This window comes from Merops nubicus, unplaced genomic scaffold (assembly GCF_000691845.1).
Source record: "Merops nubicus isolate BGI_N331 unplaced genomic scaffold, ASM69184v1 scaffold13470, whole genome shotgun sequence".
Classification (NCBI taxonomy): Eukaryota; Metazoa; Chordata; class Aves; order Coraciiformes; family Meropidae; genus Merops; species Merops nubicus.
Window position 1 is genome coordinate 1 of NW_008583640.1, and position 14,388 is coordinate 14,388.

General features: G+C 47.4%; 2 protein-coding genes across 2 annotated transcripts in view; one reads left to right on the forward strand and one right to left on the reverse strand.

Annotated features, from left to right (window-relative positions):
• Positions 1–6: 6 nt before the first annotated feature.
• On the forward strand, positions 7–1,016 carry LOC103774236 (tRNA (guanine(37)-N1)-methyltransferase-like; the record flags this gene model as incomplete). The annotated part of the gene is made up of 2 exons (XM_008941627.1): positions 7–490; positions 952–1,016. Coding segments are annotated over 2 exons (549 nt in total), but the record flags the coding sequence as incomplete, so codon positions are not given.
• Positions 1,017–3,328: 2,312 nt separating this feature from the next.
• Positions 3,329–14,388, reverse strand: part of MNAT1 (MNAT CDK-activating kinase assembly factor 1) — a gene marked incomplete at its 5' end in the record, with an annotated part of 75,381 nt that continues 64,321 nt past the window's right edge. Inside the window, 2 exons of the mRNA XM_008941638.1 lie at positions 3,329–3,382; positions 4,132–4,252. Coding sequence (XP_008939886.1) covers positions 3,329–3,382; positions 4,132–4,252 — 175 coding nt within the window. The remainder of the gene's footprint in view (positions 3,383–4,131; positions 4,253–14,388) is intronic.

Sequence of the window (14,388 nt, forward strand, 5' to 3'; positions counted from 1 at the left end):
AGGCGCTGCCGGGTGCTCGCCAACGACCTCAACCCCCACGCCCACCGCTGGCTCCTGCACAACTGCAGGCTGAACAGAGTGCACGGCCACCTCACGGCCTTCAACATGGACGCCAGGGACTTCCTCCGGGGGCCTGTCAGGGAGGAACTAACCAAAGAGCTCCCGCTCCTGAAAGATCAGAAAACCTCTTTTCACATCGTCATGAATTTGCCAGCCTTGGCTATTGAGTTTCTGGGAGTGTTCAGGCACCTTGTGGCTGGGGGGGCCTGCAGGCCTGCTGCTCTCCCCACAGTGCACTGCTACGCCTTCTCCAAATGTGACAACCCCAACAGAGACGTTCAGGAGCGAGCTGAGGCTTCGCTGGGAGCCTCCTTGGATGGCCGCTGCTCTACCCACCTGGTTAGAAACGTCGCACCCAACAAGGAGATGCTCTGCATTAGTTTCCAGGTGCCGGCGGAGGTGCTGTACAAGAGGCCTCACCCTGATGAGGGTAAGGAACAAGTCTCTGACCTGGGCTTGAGCAGACTCAGTTTGGATCTGGAGTCACCAGATCCCCAGAATCAGGTTCTGTACAATTTCACTGAGAAACAGACAGAGCTTTAGTTAGCAGTTACCTGAACTGGAGGAAAGGAGGTTTTGATAAAACTTTAATGCTCTGAAACTTTTACACTCATTTGCTTTTCATATTTTAATTGTTTTTGTTGTATGTTTTGTTGGGTATCACTGAGATGCAGGTCAAAATGTAGCTCAGTAGAGATGTTTTTGAAAGCCCTTTTTGGCATTTAGCAAAGACTTCCCATGACTGCTGTAAGAGTTTTAATTTGTGGCTGTTAATCCTGATTTTAATTCTCCTCTCTTCCTGTTAAATCCCTTAAGTGTTGCACAGCTTGCTGTTCAGTCCAGTCTCTTCACTGTACATTAAACAACTTACTTTTTCTAACCTTCTTCCAGCAAAACCAGCCTCTAAACGTCTGTGTACCAGCCAAGATCTTTCAGAAGAAAAATTACTGAGCTGAAGACTGGAGCTATAGTAACTGCCTCACTGGTTTGTGCCAGGCATGCTGGGGTTACCTGTGGTGTACTCTGAGTCACTGCCTCCTTGCTTCCTGCCTTTACCTGGTTTCTAACGGGATCAATGGACAGACTGGAACTGTGTTACTATGAAAAAATAAAACTTTGCTTTTTTGTAACGTTTGGTGTTTTGGTGCTTTTTCTGCTCTCTTTGTTTCACACCCCGTGATAATTCAGTGCCACAGGCTGGGTGATTTTCCTTGTGTCAGTCTGATAACGTGCCATTTGTGGCAAGAGCAGATCTCTGTTTTGTCAGGTCTAGCAGGACTCCTCATGTAGGCCCTGCCCTGGATTCCCTCTGACAGGCGGTTTTGCTCTTCCAGGGTGCTGGGTTACTGCTGGCAGATGCACAAACAGCTCCTGCGTAAGCAAGACAACCTTTCAAAAACTTAACAGAATACATAAAAAAGCCCAAAGAGCCATTCATGCTCTTTCCAAGGCTTTTGAATAGCAAATGCTTTTGAACTCTGAGATTTAGTCAGGGCTTAGCTGGCTCCTGATGCCGTGCTTGCCTGCAGCTGAAGCAGGAGGGACCCCAATGCTACTGGCAGGTGAAGCACACACTGGGCTGAAGAGCTGTACCTGGCTGAAGTCCTCTCGACACCGCGTCCTCCTGGGGCCTTTGAGCCTCTGCCCCACCTCTCCAGCTGCTCCTCTGAGGCCCTGGATGCTCTCTCCAGCTGGCTGCCTGTATTCACAGGGATTCGGAAAGCCTCTGCCTTTGATTTCCTTTTCTTGTGCGTCCAAACTATGGTTGGGCAATGCCAACCACAGACAGTGTATTTGGATGGAGAACTCCTCTCGCCCTCTCGGTTTCAGATATTTCCCTTCAGTCCAGGCTCAGAGCTCTCTCCTGGCAACTCGATCACCAGATGTCCGTTGTCCTCACTGGCCCTGCTGCCACAGCTCCATCCTGCTGCCTGCAGCCTCATGTCTGCTTGGCTCTTCCCCAACAGCCACCGAGGCCAGTAGGCTTGTTCTGCTCGGGGCTGTTCCAGCCTGTCCCATGGCCGCAGCCGGTGCTGGGCGAGCCTGTCCCGCTCGGCAACTGCCAGGCCGCACTTGCCAAGCCCAGGGAGTGAGCTGGTCACCCTGTCTCTGCTGCTCTGAGGACTCCAGAGCTGCCCCAGCACTGCAGGGGGTGTCCCCAGAGCGGGGCAGATGGGCAGGACCCCCTCCCTGGACCTGCATACGGACTACAGGTACCTACATACAGATTTTATGTAGTTAGACTTGTAACCAGGGGTTTTCCCGTATTTCTGTGCAGTCGACATTTTCGTAGGATCCCTTCAGATGAAAGAGCAAACGAGAGCCGACGTGCACGCACGCTGCATGAGTGTGTGCCAAGGACACACGTTAGCACACACCTGCAGTTCTGGACTCCTTCCTTCGGGCTTCACAAACAGCACCAGGCGCAGCGCTGTGGCGAGGTGTGTCTGCCAGCCTGAGGGGGCCCCAAACAGCTCCTGAGCTGAACCCCAGGAGCCCGCTGCTATCTGACACTGGAACAGGGGACAGGCTCAGGGGCACCTGTGACACAGGAACCCACTCCCACAGCTTCCGCCTGCTGGGGTAGCCAACACATGGGCCCAGCAGTGTGGCAGGGGTCTACCACGGGCAAGGGAATGGATAAATAAAGAGCATGTCAACTTTTAAGCCTTGCAGCCAGGAGGAAAGGAGAGCAGAGGCCGGGTGGAACACAGCACTAGTATCAGGGCTAGACTAGGGCCCAGGTGTATTGAGTGGTCTCCGGCCTGTGCTGTGTGGCCGACTCCTACAATGGCCTGGCACATGCTCTGCCCAAGGCCAGGGCACCTGCCCGGGCAGGGAGCTGTGCTCTGCAGCCTGCCATCCTCCCTGCTTCCATGCCTCCTGTCTAACGTGGCCCGTCCGCAGCTAGCCTGGGCACAATCAACAGGATTTCAGAGGAAGGGCAATGGGAATTTTGGCACCTTCCTCCACTTTCCTTAGTAAAGGAAGCACAGAGTCTGGAATAGAGCTTATTCTTCTCTTTAATACAACATAGAAAAATACATTCATTTAGTACGCTCCTCAGAGCAGTATTCAACAACTGTTAACGGGTGGCCCATAAAACCAGGTTCAGGCTTTACTCCAGAGGCATTCGCTGTCCTGAGCAGTTCCCAGCCTCCCACAGTTCCAGCGCACTCGTGGCAAAGACCAGCCCCACCACAGAAACCCCACCTCTGCTGCCTGCCTTCCACCACCACCACAGGGGTGAACATGTAAAAGCAGCAGATCAAGTGGCAAGCGTCATCCCAATGCCAAAGGATGTCCCTGCCAAAAGAAGCTCCTGAAAATGGGACAGAAAAAGTTGCAAACAGAGCTAAACAGGGAGAAAACAAACCCAAAGTTGACTACTTCAATGACTTAGCCTTCTACAAAGGCATCTTAGACTCCTTTTAGAGTTCAAAGACTTTCAACTAAAGATTTGTTTTCCAGACAAAGGTAAGAACAACCAAGTGACATCAGGAAGGATGCTGCATAAGAGTTGTGTCAGCATAGTTCCAAGGTTTCTCACCTCATCCAGCTGGCAGGAGGAAAAACCCACTTGCCTGAACTGGGGAAACTAGTTTTATGGGAAGAAAATGTAGGCTTGAATATTGACACTAAATGTTATAATCAAAATGGCATTTTGTGCAAATAAAACCCTGCAATAAGAGTAAAACCACAAACTTTAATAAAAAAGTCTGGCTTTATTTAAAAAAAATTTACAAGTATATTTCTTTAAACCTCAAACACACACAGCCGAGTTATTCACATCTTCCATTAGATGTGGCTTATTGCTTCAGCCTCCCTCAGCAAAGTGCCACATGACTAACGAGTTTCCCCCTCCACAAAAATGTAGCCACCATTTTACAAAGCTCTCCTGCAGATGGCTTTGTTTTTCTCCTTTAGCACTCAAACACAGCTGGTTTTACACAGAAAAGTGACTGCAGCTTATCCGTTGTGCACATGGCAGCAATTTTACCAACCCTTTGCTGGCTCGATCTGCTTCTCACCCCGTTCAGTGTCCCTTGGTCATAGGCTGCTGCAGCTTGCCTGGTTGGGGCACCAGAAAAGGCCACTGAAAGCATCCTGCAGGGCTCGGTGACAAGCAAGTGAGGAAGTGTAGCCCCCAGCAAGATCCTGTGGCGAGGCAGCTCGTACATGGTTGAGATACCTAAAACAAAGACAAGTGTTATTTTAGAGCAGAAATAAACCCAAACACCTACATGGTTCACAGGACAGTGAAGTCAGGATTGCTTTTTGGGAGAAAGGGAGGAGATGCCAGCTGCCACCAATGAACATGCCAGCACAGAACTGCCAGCGACGAGGCTGATGCACCTCCCGACAAGCAGGGTTAAGTACACACAGGGGTTTGTGTTCTGGGTGCTCACTCGGGGGGCAGGGCTGCGTTCCCCCTTTGGTAGTTCCTTCTCAGATGAGGAGGAGCAGAAGCTTTCTTCCTGTACTCCCCCAGGAATGGGAGGGTTTCTGCCCTGCCCAGTCAACACTGGGTGCTCACAAGTGCTGACTGTGCCTGCTGCTCGGATGACAACAGGGCTGAACTTTCTGCTCTCTGCCTATCCATATTCGGAGTAAGGTTACTGACACTAGGGAATTAGATCTGTAGGAGGCTGTCATCCACATTTTGGCAAGAGAGGCCTCTAAACTTGACCCTTGACTATGCATCCTCACTCATTTGCAGAGCCAGTTTTACAGCAGGCTGATGGGTGGCGGTTGAAACACGCCAGCTATGCTGACACGGCCACAAGCTCCGGGCTGCCCTCAGCGCCTGCTGTGGGCTCAGACCAGCCCTGCACGCCCAGAGCCCCCATGAAAGGTGTCCACTCAGGGGGGCTCGAATGGCTCCACTCAATACCGTGACCATACAGCCCCGGCACCCCACGTAAGACAAATACAAGATCAGATTCTGAGCTAGTTTTGCACCAAAACCCCATTAAAGGCAGACGCTGGCTGCGGCCTCACCCAATCCCCATGCTGAGCACGATGAGCATCTCCAATCCTGAACACCAGGTGAAGTGCCATAAATGAGAACTGCCCTCCACAGCGGCCACGCAAGCCGCGGAGCTCCAGCTCGCTGGCTGGATTCATCACTTGGCACGTGCTGCTCCTGGGAAGGTTGAGTCATTCCACCTCTGGCTTGGCAATTCAAGCATAAACTTGCAAAATGCATACAGCCTTTTATAATGTTATCCTGAGAAACCTAAAACAGCTGCACGTTTGGCAGGGAAATACAGGACCACCAGTAAAATATCCAAAACAGTTGCATCTTTTAATTTATGACTGTACACTGTTTCCATAAAGAGTATATAAAACAGGTCAGATTTTATAGGTAAGACATATTAAACAGTCATACCCATCGATGCCGTAAATGTGGAGAAAAAGAGGTTACTCAGAAATGATTAATTATAGTTTTTAAACTGTATTTCTTGCACCTAATAACAATAATGCACAGACATGAGCAACATTTCTGAGTGACTGCTGGTGAGATGCTGAAGCTGAGAGGCTGAATTTGCCTCCCGTGGCCCAGTTCAGGTGAGCTCTGCTGCTCTGCACCAGCTTGTGACCAAGTCTGGTCCCCACTGCTGGACACTGGTCCCCATCAGCACAGACACAGATGTTAGGGCACAAACCCTTCTAATAGTGTTTATTCCAAAGGGAATCTACAAACAGCAGCAAAGCTGGCCTTGTCTCTTAATTTGCAAGGAAAGATAGTCTGCAGAGAGCTCCTGCATTTAATGGATTTTAATTTTTTTTTTTTTTTTTTAACGTTCTTGTTACTCGTCCTTAATATTTTAGGACAAAAATCTCATCCTTCCCAAAGGCCTTTTGCAACTGCTGTGGGAAACAGGAGCTCCCTCCCCCAGCCAGGAATGATGAAGGGATACTAACAGCAGCAAACAATTTCCCTCAGAACGCTGGTTTACCAGTGCTACCTGTTTACCTCCACCCTACAAACTGGAAAGTCTTATAAAAAAAATAAATTTCAATCTCAGATTTCACTTCTATCATGTTTATCTCATTGCACAGACTTCGTTTTCCACTCGTGCATGGGACAGGTCAGAGAAAAAAGGATTGCTTTACGTTTCTTTATTAACAGAGGTTGGTTGTGTGTTTTTCATTACTTATCTTTTGTTACTTAAATATCACTGAAAGGAGAGAGGCAGAGTTTATTCTTTCCCCTTCTTTAGGTCTTCTGAAATTTGGGCATTAATTTCATAAGAGGGCCTGATTCACACCTATTCTAGCATCCCTAGTTAACTGGTGTGTGATCTCTAAAGCGATACAAAACCATTGCCAAAAAGGCTCTGACCAACTTCCACCAGGGCACGCTGCGTTAATTCTCCGTACTCCTGTCGAACCAGCAGGACACACTGCTGGCTGTCAGCTGAGGTCTTTATTTTCTGGTTAAGTACCTAAACTTGCTGCTCTTGGCCCATTTAATTGGTGTGGTACACCAGGCAATTGCAAAGCATCTGCCCCGCTGAAGCCACACCATGGGAAGCGAATGTCTGGCCGGCTTTTCCACACTGAGCCCCATCTGTGCTGCCTGAATCTGGCTGTGCCCTGCGCAGGAGGATCTCTCTGAACTGGATTCCTGGGGTTTCTAGCAGAGGTCAGCACGTCTTTTCATGTACACCTTTACGACAGCAGCAGGAAGAAGCACTTGCCAAGTTTTTAGTTCCAAAAAGTCAAGCTCCGTTAGGTCTCTGGACCTGGAGGTAATTGCTCTCACTAGTTAGCAAATTCCAACGCACCAGGTCTGTTTTTCATAGGTTTATTTTAAGTACCTGTAAATCTTATAAGCAGAAACCAGGAAAAAGAGGTTTGCTCTTTCTGGTGCACAGTTTTGTTTTTTTTTTTAATGTAACTTGTTTTTACTGAGGGCAGACTACACTCTGAAGTTAAAAAAAGCCTGCACTATTATTTCTGAGCAGGCCTAAAGGGCTGTGTGTTCTCTGCCCCATGGTCTCACACTTCCCATTCACCAGAATGCCCAAACAAGCCCCCTTTCCTTAGCTGCAGCCCTTGGATGTTGATCCTCCCCATTAACCTTTCACGTCAGTTAAAACACATCGTATTTCCCTCTTCATGAGCCTTCAGGGGGCTCATTCCTGACCTTTAGTTTCTCATCACCATGCGGGGCGGGGGGAAGCCTCCCGTTTTCAATGCAAGAGGTGTAATTAACACTTGGTGCAGAGGCTCAGAATGAAGCTGGTTGTTCCCGGGGGTGGGTTTCCTTCATACCTGCTCCCTTCTGAGGGCTGTGTCACCAGCACTTCATCAGGAACAACTGGGACTGCTGGAGAAGCACGCATGGCAGCGGACACGATCCCCCCGTGCCTCTCCACCCACTGCCCAGGCAGCCCCAGCACCACTCAGCACCAGAGAACCCAGCACCAGCTCCTCAGATGGCAGCACCCAAGACCTCTCACTGCAAATGTCCCCTCACTGCTCGATGGGGTGGTCTCGTTTCATAGAAATTCAGCAGACTTGAGAAACAACCAGAAAGGATGGAGAAGTGGGACAATCAAATACACAAAGCAGGCTACAAAAAACCTCAACAACCAAAACATCCAACCAATGAGCCAAAAACACCCTACAACACTTCCCTCCACCCACCCAACTGAAAGTATCAGTGTTTGGGATTATTTCACACAACCTTCCCCCGGCCTGCCCAAGTTAAACACACGCCCACGGGTGTTTCTGCAGATGCATCATCAGAGGTACATATGGGATACCGTGTCTTTGGCATACAGATTTTACTTTTTTTGGATCTACTAGGTGTTTTATGGGGGTGAAAAAAAGAAAAATCGTTCACAAGTTGTTTGACAAGGAAAAAAAAAAGAAGATAATGTAATTCTATTCCACAGAATAGATTTACTGTTCATCTGATTATCCACAGTATCCAAGACAGAAAGTAATGGGGCAGACATTAAATCTGGGAAATTTTCCAGATTCGTCATTCAAATAATAAATAGTGGCTGCATGAAAGCAAGCAAAACACCCCAGTCTGGAGAACTGTGTAACGCATTAGTAGTGCAGTAGCATGTGCTGCATTCCTGAACCTTTCTGGAGACAATATTTTCATTATATTTACCAAGTCTCTAGGATATCAATGCGTTACTCAGAGTATCCTTGCAGAGACCTGGTCTCATCAGATCAGAGATGCACACGAGGAACTGGATTTTCTCTGGCCTGTTTCTCTTTGAGGAATGTGTGGTCTGGGTTACTCTATAGCCCCCGAGAAGGTAAAAAGAGCTCCTCCAAGCAACAGTGGTTGTGTTTGAACCAGTTCCACCATGCAGTTGGTCCATGCAGCCAAAGCAGAATTTGCTTATTAAGTGAGCCAAGCTCCTCGCTGTCCTTCATTAAGTAGCCTTGGGAAATTCATTTGGGAACAGGTCTTCACAGTTGTTACTCCGATAGTGTGGCTCTCCCCTTAGGTCTCTCTCTTCCTCAGAGACCGTAATGTCTTAATTAGGACAAAACCACAACACCCAGAAACGTGGTAATCAAAGACATCATCCAGAATAGCAATTCATCTCTCCACAAGTTAGCTACAAGCCTGATCCTGGGTCTTCAAAAGTCAAAAAGCAATCTTTCATCTATTTTAAGAGACACTCTTTGAGTACCATCATCCTATTCAGATTTTAACAAACCCAGCTATCCTTGGTGTCAGAAATTCCTCCTGAACACCAGCCAGCTCAGCCTGTTCCAACATATAACACTTCAAGAGATCCATGAACTCAGCAAAGGGTCCTCATGAGCCCAGCTCAACCCCTCCTGCAGGGCTTGCACCATGACGAGGTCACTTCTTCCAGCCCTGATGGCAGCGAGGCACCTCCATCAGCTGGACAACAGGGATTAGATGGGAGAAATCTATTTAATAGCTGAACAGGGAAAACGGTTCCTTGGAAAGGATTAGGTCCATGGCTGCCTCAAGGAACTGAGATGTCATCTGGTTGATAAATACAGCATAACAATTTTTGATTTGAATGTGACCAGGAAGTCAATAGAACGGAGGACAAGAAACAATCAGAGCGTGGGGTTTGCTCCAAGCACCAGGGAATAGGCAGACAGCTGCATGCTGCAGGGGCTGGGGGTGTTTCCAGGGTGGTGGGTTTTGTAGGGTTTTTAGAGCCTTTGTGTATAAAATTGCAGCAATCGGTGTGAATGTCAAAAAAATGCTAAGTGTGATGAGGTCTCAGTATGACAGATCACAAGGCAGAGAGAAGAATAATATATTTTTAACCTGCTTATGTCACCTGTTAGCCTTGCAGCAGGACAAGACCAAATCCTGGTCCGGTACCATACCAACCCCACAGCACAAGGGTACAGGAAAAAGTCACTCTAAACAGCACAATCCAGTTTTGGCTATAGAAGAATCCTACTGAAAATGCCAAGAGAGCCCACCATAAACACCACCCCTGAAGACCCTGCCATCCCACTTGCAGACAGCATTTCCACCCGTTCAGATTCAGCTCAGTAAGCCTGTTTGTTTTGTTATTAATAATAATGTTTACTATGCTAGTTTTCTGAGGGCTTAGTGAGCAGAAGTTGCTCACCAAGGTGCCAGATGAGCGCCAGACCCCAGCACAAAGGAAGGAATACTAAAGCCATCGACGTTTTTTTTTGGCCACAGACTTGCTCAGCCCATTTCACATATCTGTGCCCCAAGAGACTGCTGCAGAACTGTCACTCACTCGTCATGACTCGCAGAGCTGTGCCCAGAGCTCCTCTTGTTCAAACCAGCATGGGATGGGGCACAGAAGCAAAACCAGCACCCATGCCTCCAACACCGGGCACACAGCAGTGAGACACCTACTCAGGGGCTGAAGTGGCCAGAACCAACTGCTGAATGCACCATCAGCCCTACAAGTAAGCCCTCTGCTTGTAACTGACTTTACCTTTGGTGACATTGTGCTTGAATTGCTTGGAAATAAACATATCTACAGTTAGATGATGTTTGAGTATTTACCCTCTCCTTTACTTCAGAGAGAAACTTAAACTTTTCAATAAGGAAAATTTTTTAGTCTTCATCTTGCAATAAATTCTTCAGAATCAACTGCCTAGGGACTCTAATGGGCCTTTATTTACTACAGTGGAGACTGAAGGAAAAGCTTCTTAATTGCCAGCTTGAGTTCATGGCTCTCAGATCTTTTATTTCTCAGCGTTAGGTCTTCTACATGAAGAATTCTGTTCTACCAGAAATAAATTTTCCCAGTAGAAAAGCCAAGAAAACCCTAACCCATCAAATCAATAAAAGAAACCTAGCACCTCTGATGATCCTTTTCAGTCTCTTCCCTCTGCTTTTTCTAACAGCAATTTGTTTCAAACGCTGTCACAGTGTCTCTGGGCAGGAGTATGTCAAGTGTGTGTGGGGAAACAAAGTTCTTTAAAATTAAAATAAAACCCATCTGCCACAGTGTGCCTCAGCTAAGATGGAAGAGCACAGAGGTCTGAACTGGGCACTGATGAAGGAAAAAAAAAGCCTAGAAAAGTCATATCAGCCATGAAGCAGCTGTCCCTGACAAAGCCTGCTCTGGCTCCAAAGGTAGAACTACCTCTGATCTCAGCGCTGAGTAGCTGAGTGCAAGAGGCAGCACCTACCTAAGGGCAGAAGTTTGAGATCCTGGCAGTCCCACACCACAGATGCCCCCACCCACCAGGACCCTGCAGCGTCCCGGGGCTCCCGCGCCGACAGCGGCGGCCGGGCTCTGCACCTACCAGTGGCCAGTGGAAGGATCTCCAGAGGGTTTAACCTAAGAACCAAGGCACTTTTCTTCATGTTTCTCATTAACTGTTTCCAGTTTTAATTTTTTGATGTTTCACAAACTGTTGCCACTTTTAAGGGTGAAACACATACAGGTAATCAGATGTGTTACAGTTTATGTATCAGAGATGTTATTAGAAATTACCTAAGACATTGGTGAGTACAGTTGTGAACCTCGTGGTAGAAAAATATTTAAATGCAAAGACACAAAAGGCAAAGAAGCCACCTTTGGTGGGGAGAGAACAGAATCAAATTTTCCCACACTACTTTCCCTGAAAACTTCCTCTTTTTATGATGAAATCCAGACTCCAGAGACTAAACGTTTCCACTGAAAACCTTGGGGGATGGAATCATAGAATGGTTTTGGGTGGAAGGGACCTTTAAAGGTCATCTAGTCCTGCAGCAAGCATGGACATCTTCAGCGAGAGCAGGTTGCTCAGAGCCCCAGCCAACGCCACCTGGAATGTTTCCAGGGATGGGGCATCAACCATCTCTCCAGAGAGCAACCTGGGTCAGGATCTCACCACCCTCAGCATCAAAAACTTCTTATCTCTAGTCTAAATCTATCCTCTTTTATTTTAAAACAATCACTCCTAGTTTTGTCACAACAGACCCTGCTAAAGTCTATCCTCATCTTTCCTGTAGGCCCCCTTAAAGTCCTGAAAGGCCACCAGAAGGTCTCCCCAGCTGGAGCCTTTTCCTCTGCAGCTGCCCCAGCCCAGCTCTCTCCTGCTGGGCTTTCCAGCAGAGGGGTTCCCCCCTCGGGGCATTGCTGGGGCTCCTCTGGGCCCTCTCCAGCAGGTCCCTGGCTCTGCTGTGCTGAGGACTCCAGAGCTGCCCCAGCACTGCAGGGGGGTCTCACCAGAGTGGAGCAGAGGGGCAGGATCCCCTCCCCCTCAGCCTGCTGGCCACACTGCTTTTAATGCAGCCCAGGATACGGTGATTTGCCTTCTGGGCTGCAAGTGTTTGTTGTCAGCTCATGTCCAACTTTTCATCCACCAGTTGCCCCCAAGTCCTTCTCTGCAGGGCTGCTCTCAAACCCTTCATCCCCCAGCCTGTTTTGATACAGGGGGTTGCCCCAAACCAGGTCCAGGATCTTGTGTTTGGTCTAGTTGAACCTCATGAGGCTCACACTGTCCCACTTTTTGAGCTTATCCAGGTGTCACTGGATGGATCCTGTCTCTCAGGTGTGTCAACTACACCTCTCTGCTTTGTATCATCTGCAAATTTGCCGATGGTGCACTTGATCCTGCTATGTCACTGATGAAGATATTAAACGTTACGGGAAGAGGGCAATTTTCTTGTGACAGCCATCCCAAAGTACAACTTCAGTGCTCCTACTTGAATGCGTCATTAACAAAAAAAGTCTTCTACTGCTAAAAAAGGACAAAAAGTTTTAGACAGCACCTGGTTCTCCAGCATTTTCCTAACACTGCAATTCTAGTGCTGCTGTAGTTTTTAAATAGACACAAGATCAGAATCAGGCACCCACATTTTTTTAACACCGATAAATATTTGCCTTTGGTGTAACTGAGAAGCCTCTGCTATTGCCCAGAGGTAAGATGAAAAGACATGGAGAAACGAAGATCAAAGAGCAAGAAGAAACACCTTCTGTCCCACAGAAACTGTCAGATATCATTTTAAAAGAAGTGGATGCTTTAAAGTGTAAAGACAGGACACTAATGATGAAAAAGGCTTTACAGAATAAAGGAAGCTTTGTCTTACTCTGATCTAACATGCATTTTCCACATTATCTGCACCACAGGCTGAATGAGAGTTCTGGGATACCTCTTGCAGGCTGTGCATACAGGTTTCTGCAGGTTCAGGAACTATTTTTAGACAACTTCAGTCCCACTGCATGGTCCTATCTTAGAAGGCACCAGCCCTGATGCAATTATTCCATGCAGAGAACTGTAGACTCAAAGATAATCCGCTTAAAGTGCTGTAGCCTATAAAGACTCTAGATTTAAAGCACTCTGCAATGTGACATAAACCCCTCAGATGGTAGAAGTTGACCTATAACCATCTTCAAAACTCAGGTGTGTAAATCCAGTGCATGCCTGATAAACACATTTTGCACCCCAGGTGAGCCCAGAACTCACAGTGGGTGTCAGCATACTCACTTTAATAATAACCAATCATAGTAGCACTACGGTTGGAAAAGACCTTTAAGATCAAGTCCAATCATTAACCCAATACTACCGTGACCACTAAAACATGTCCCCAAGTGCCACATCCACACGTATTTTGAATCCCTCCAGGGATGGGGACTCCACCACCTCCCTGCGCATCTTGGTCCAATGCCTCACCACTCTGTCAGAAAAGAAATTCCTCCCTAATATCCAATCTAAACCTCCCCTGGCACAACTTAAGCCCATTTCCCCTCATCCTATCACTGGTTACTTGGGAGAAGAGACCAATATTCATCTCACTACAGCCACCTTTCAGGTTTCAAATGCTACACTCAACCAAGCTCTCTTAACATTTGACCAGGCAGCCTCACTTCAGATGAGGTGTCATGGTTTCAACCTTACAAAATGTAAATACCCATGAAGGAGAGCAGCCATTCCTGTCTTTGCAGTAGAATCAGAGATCTGAGCTAATGCAGGACATCTGGAATGCACTTTCAAAGTTAAAGCAATGACACAGATCCTTTTTTTTTTTTTTTTTTAAATTAAAGGAGAAAAAAAAAAAAAACTACCCTTGAAGCTTCTGGAGTACACCATACTCCCCAACAGTCAGACTTCAGAGAAAGGAGGCATGTTCCCAGTTAGTCTAATTCAACATAGTGTATGGATTCCTGGGCTGTCACAGGGCAGACTCAAGACGATCATCTGAATGTTCTCCTCATTTTAGCAAGCAACTGCCAGTTTTAAAATAAAAATGGGAAATGGAAAGCAGAACCTGCAAACACATTAATCCTTTGTAAGCAAAGGAAAACTAAAGGCTACCCAATTTCTTTTTGTTCACTTTTCAACTCTATAAAAGGATATTTTATACAAGTTCTATGCCGTTTTCTTTCTTCAGTTGTTGAGTGGCTTCCTCACATCCCACATTCCTCCCAGTAATCTGTTTAGCCATTTTAACAGCCCCATACATGTCAGTCAAGAACCATCCCTGATTATGCTGTGTAAACAGTTTGCTTTTCCTTGCTCACCACACATCTCAGCACCACACATTCCTGCCGGCATTCCAGAAGCCATCTCCAAAACAGGCACAACCATGAACATTTGGATGATTTTTTTTTTCTTTCTTCAAGCTGGAAGAGTTTCTGGTTAAACTCTCAAATAGCTGCTTGAATTCATTATCCCTGCATACTTAGCTGGTAGCAAGAGGTTAATGTTTATTTCTAGAAGCCTTGCCCACAGGAAGCCTTCCCTCAGCAGCAGCGGCCTCCGTAACTCATGCCACCGCGAGCAGCAGGCCTGTGAGTGCCCCTGGATGAGCGGGGGGCACCTGGTCCCCCATTTGTCATCCTCCTGAGGTCACCCGCCAGCTGTCCGTCCTCTCAACGC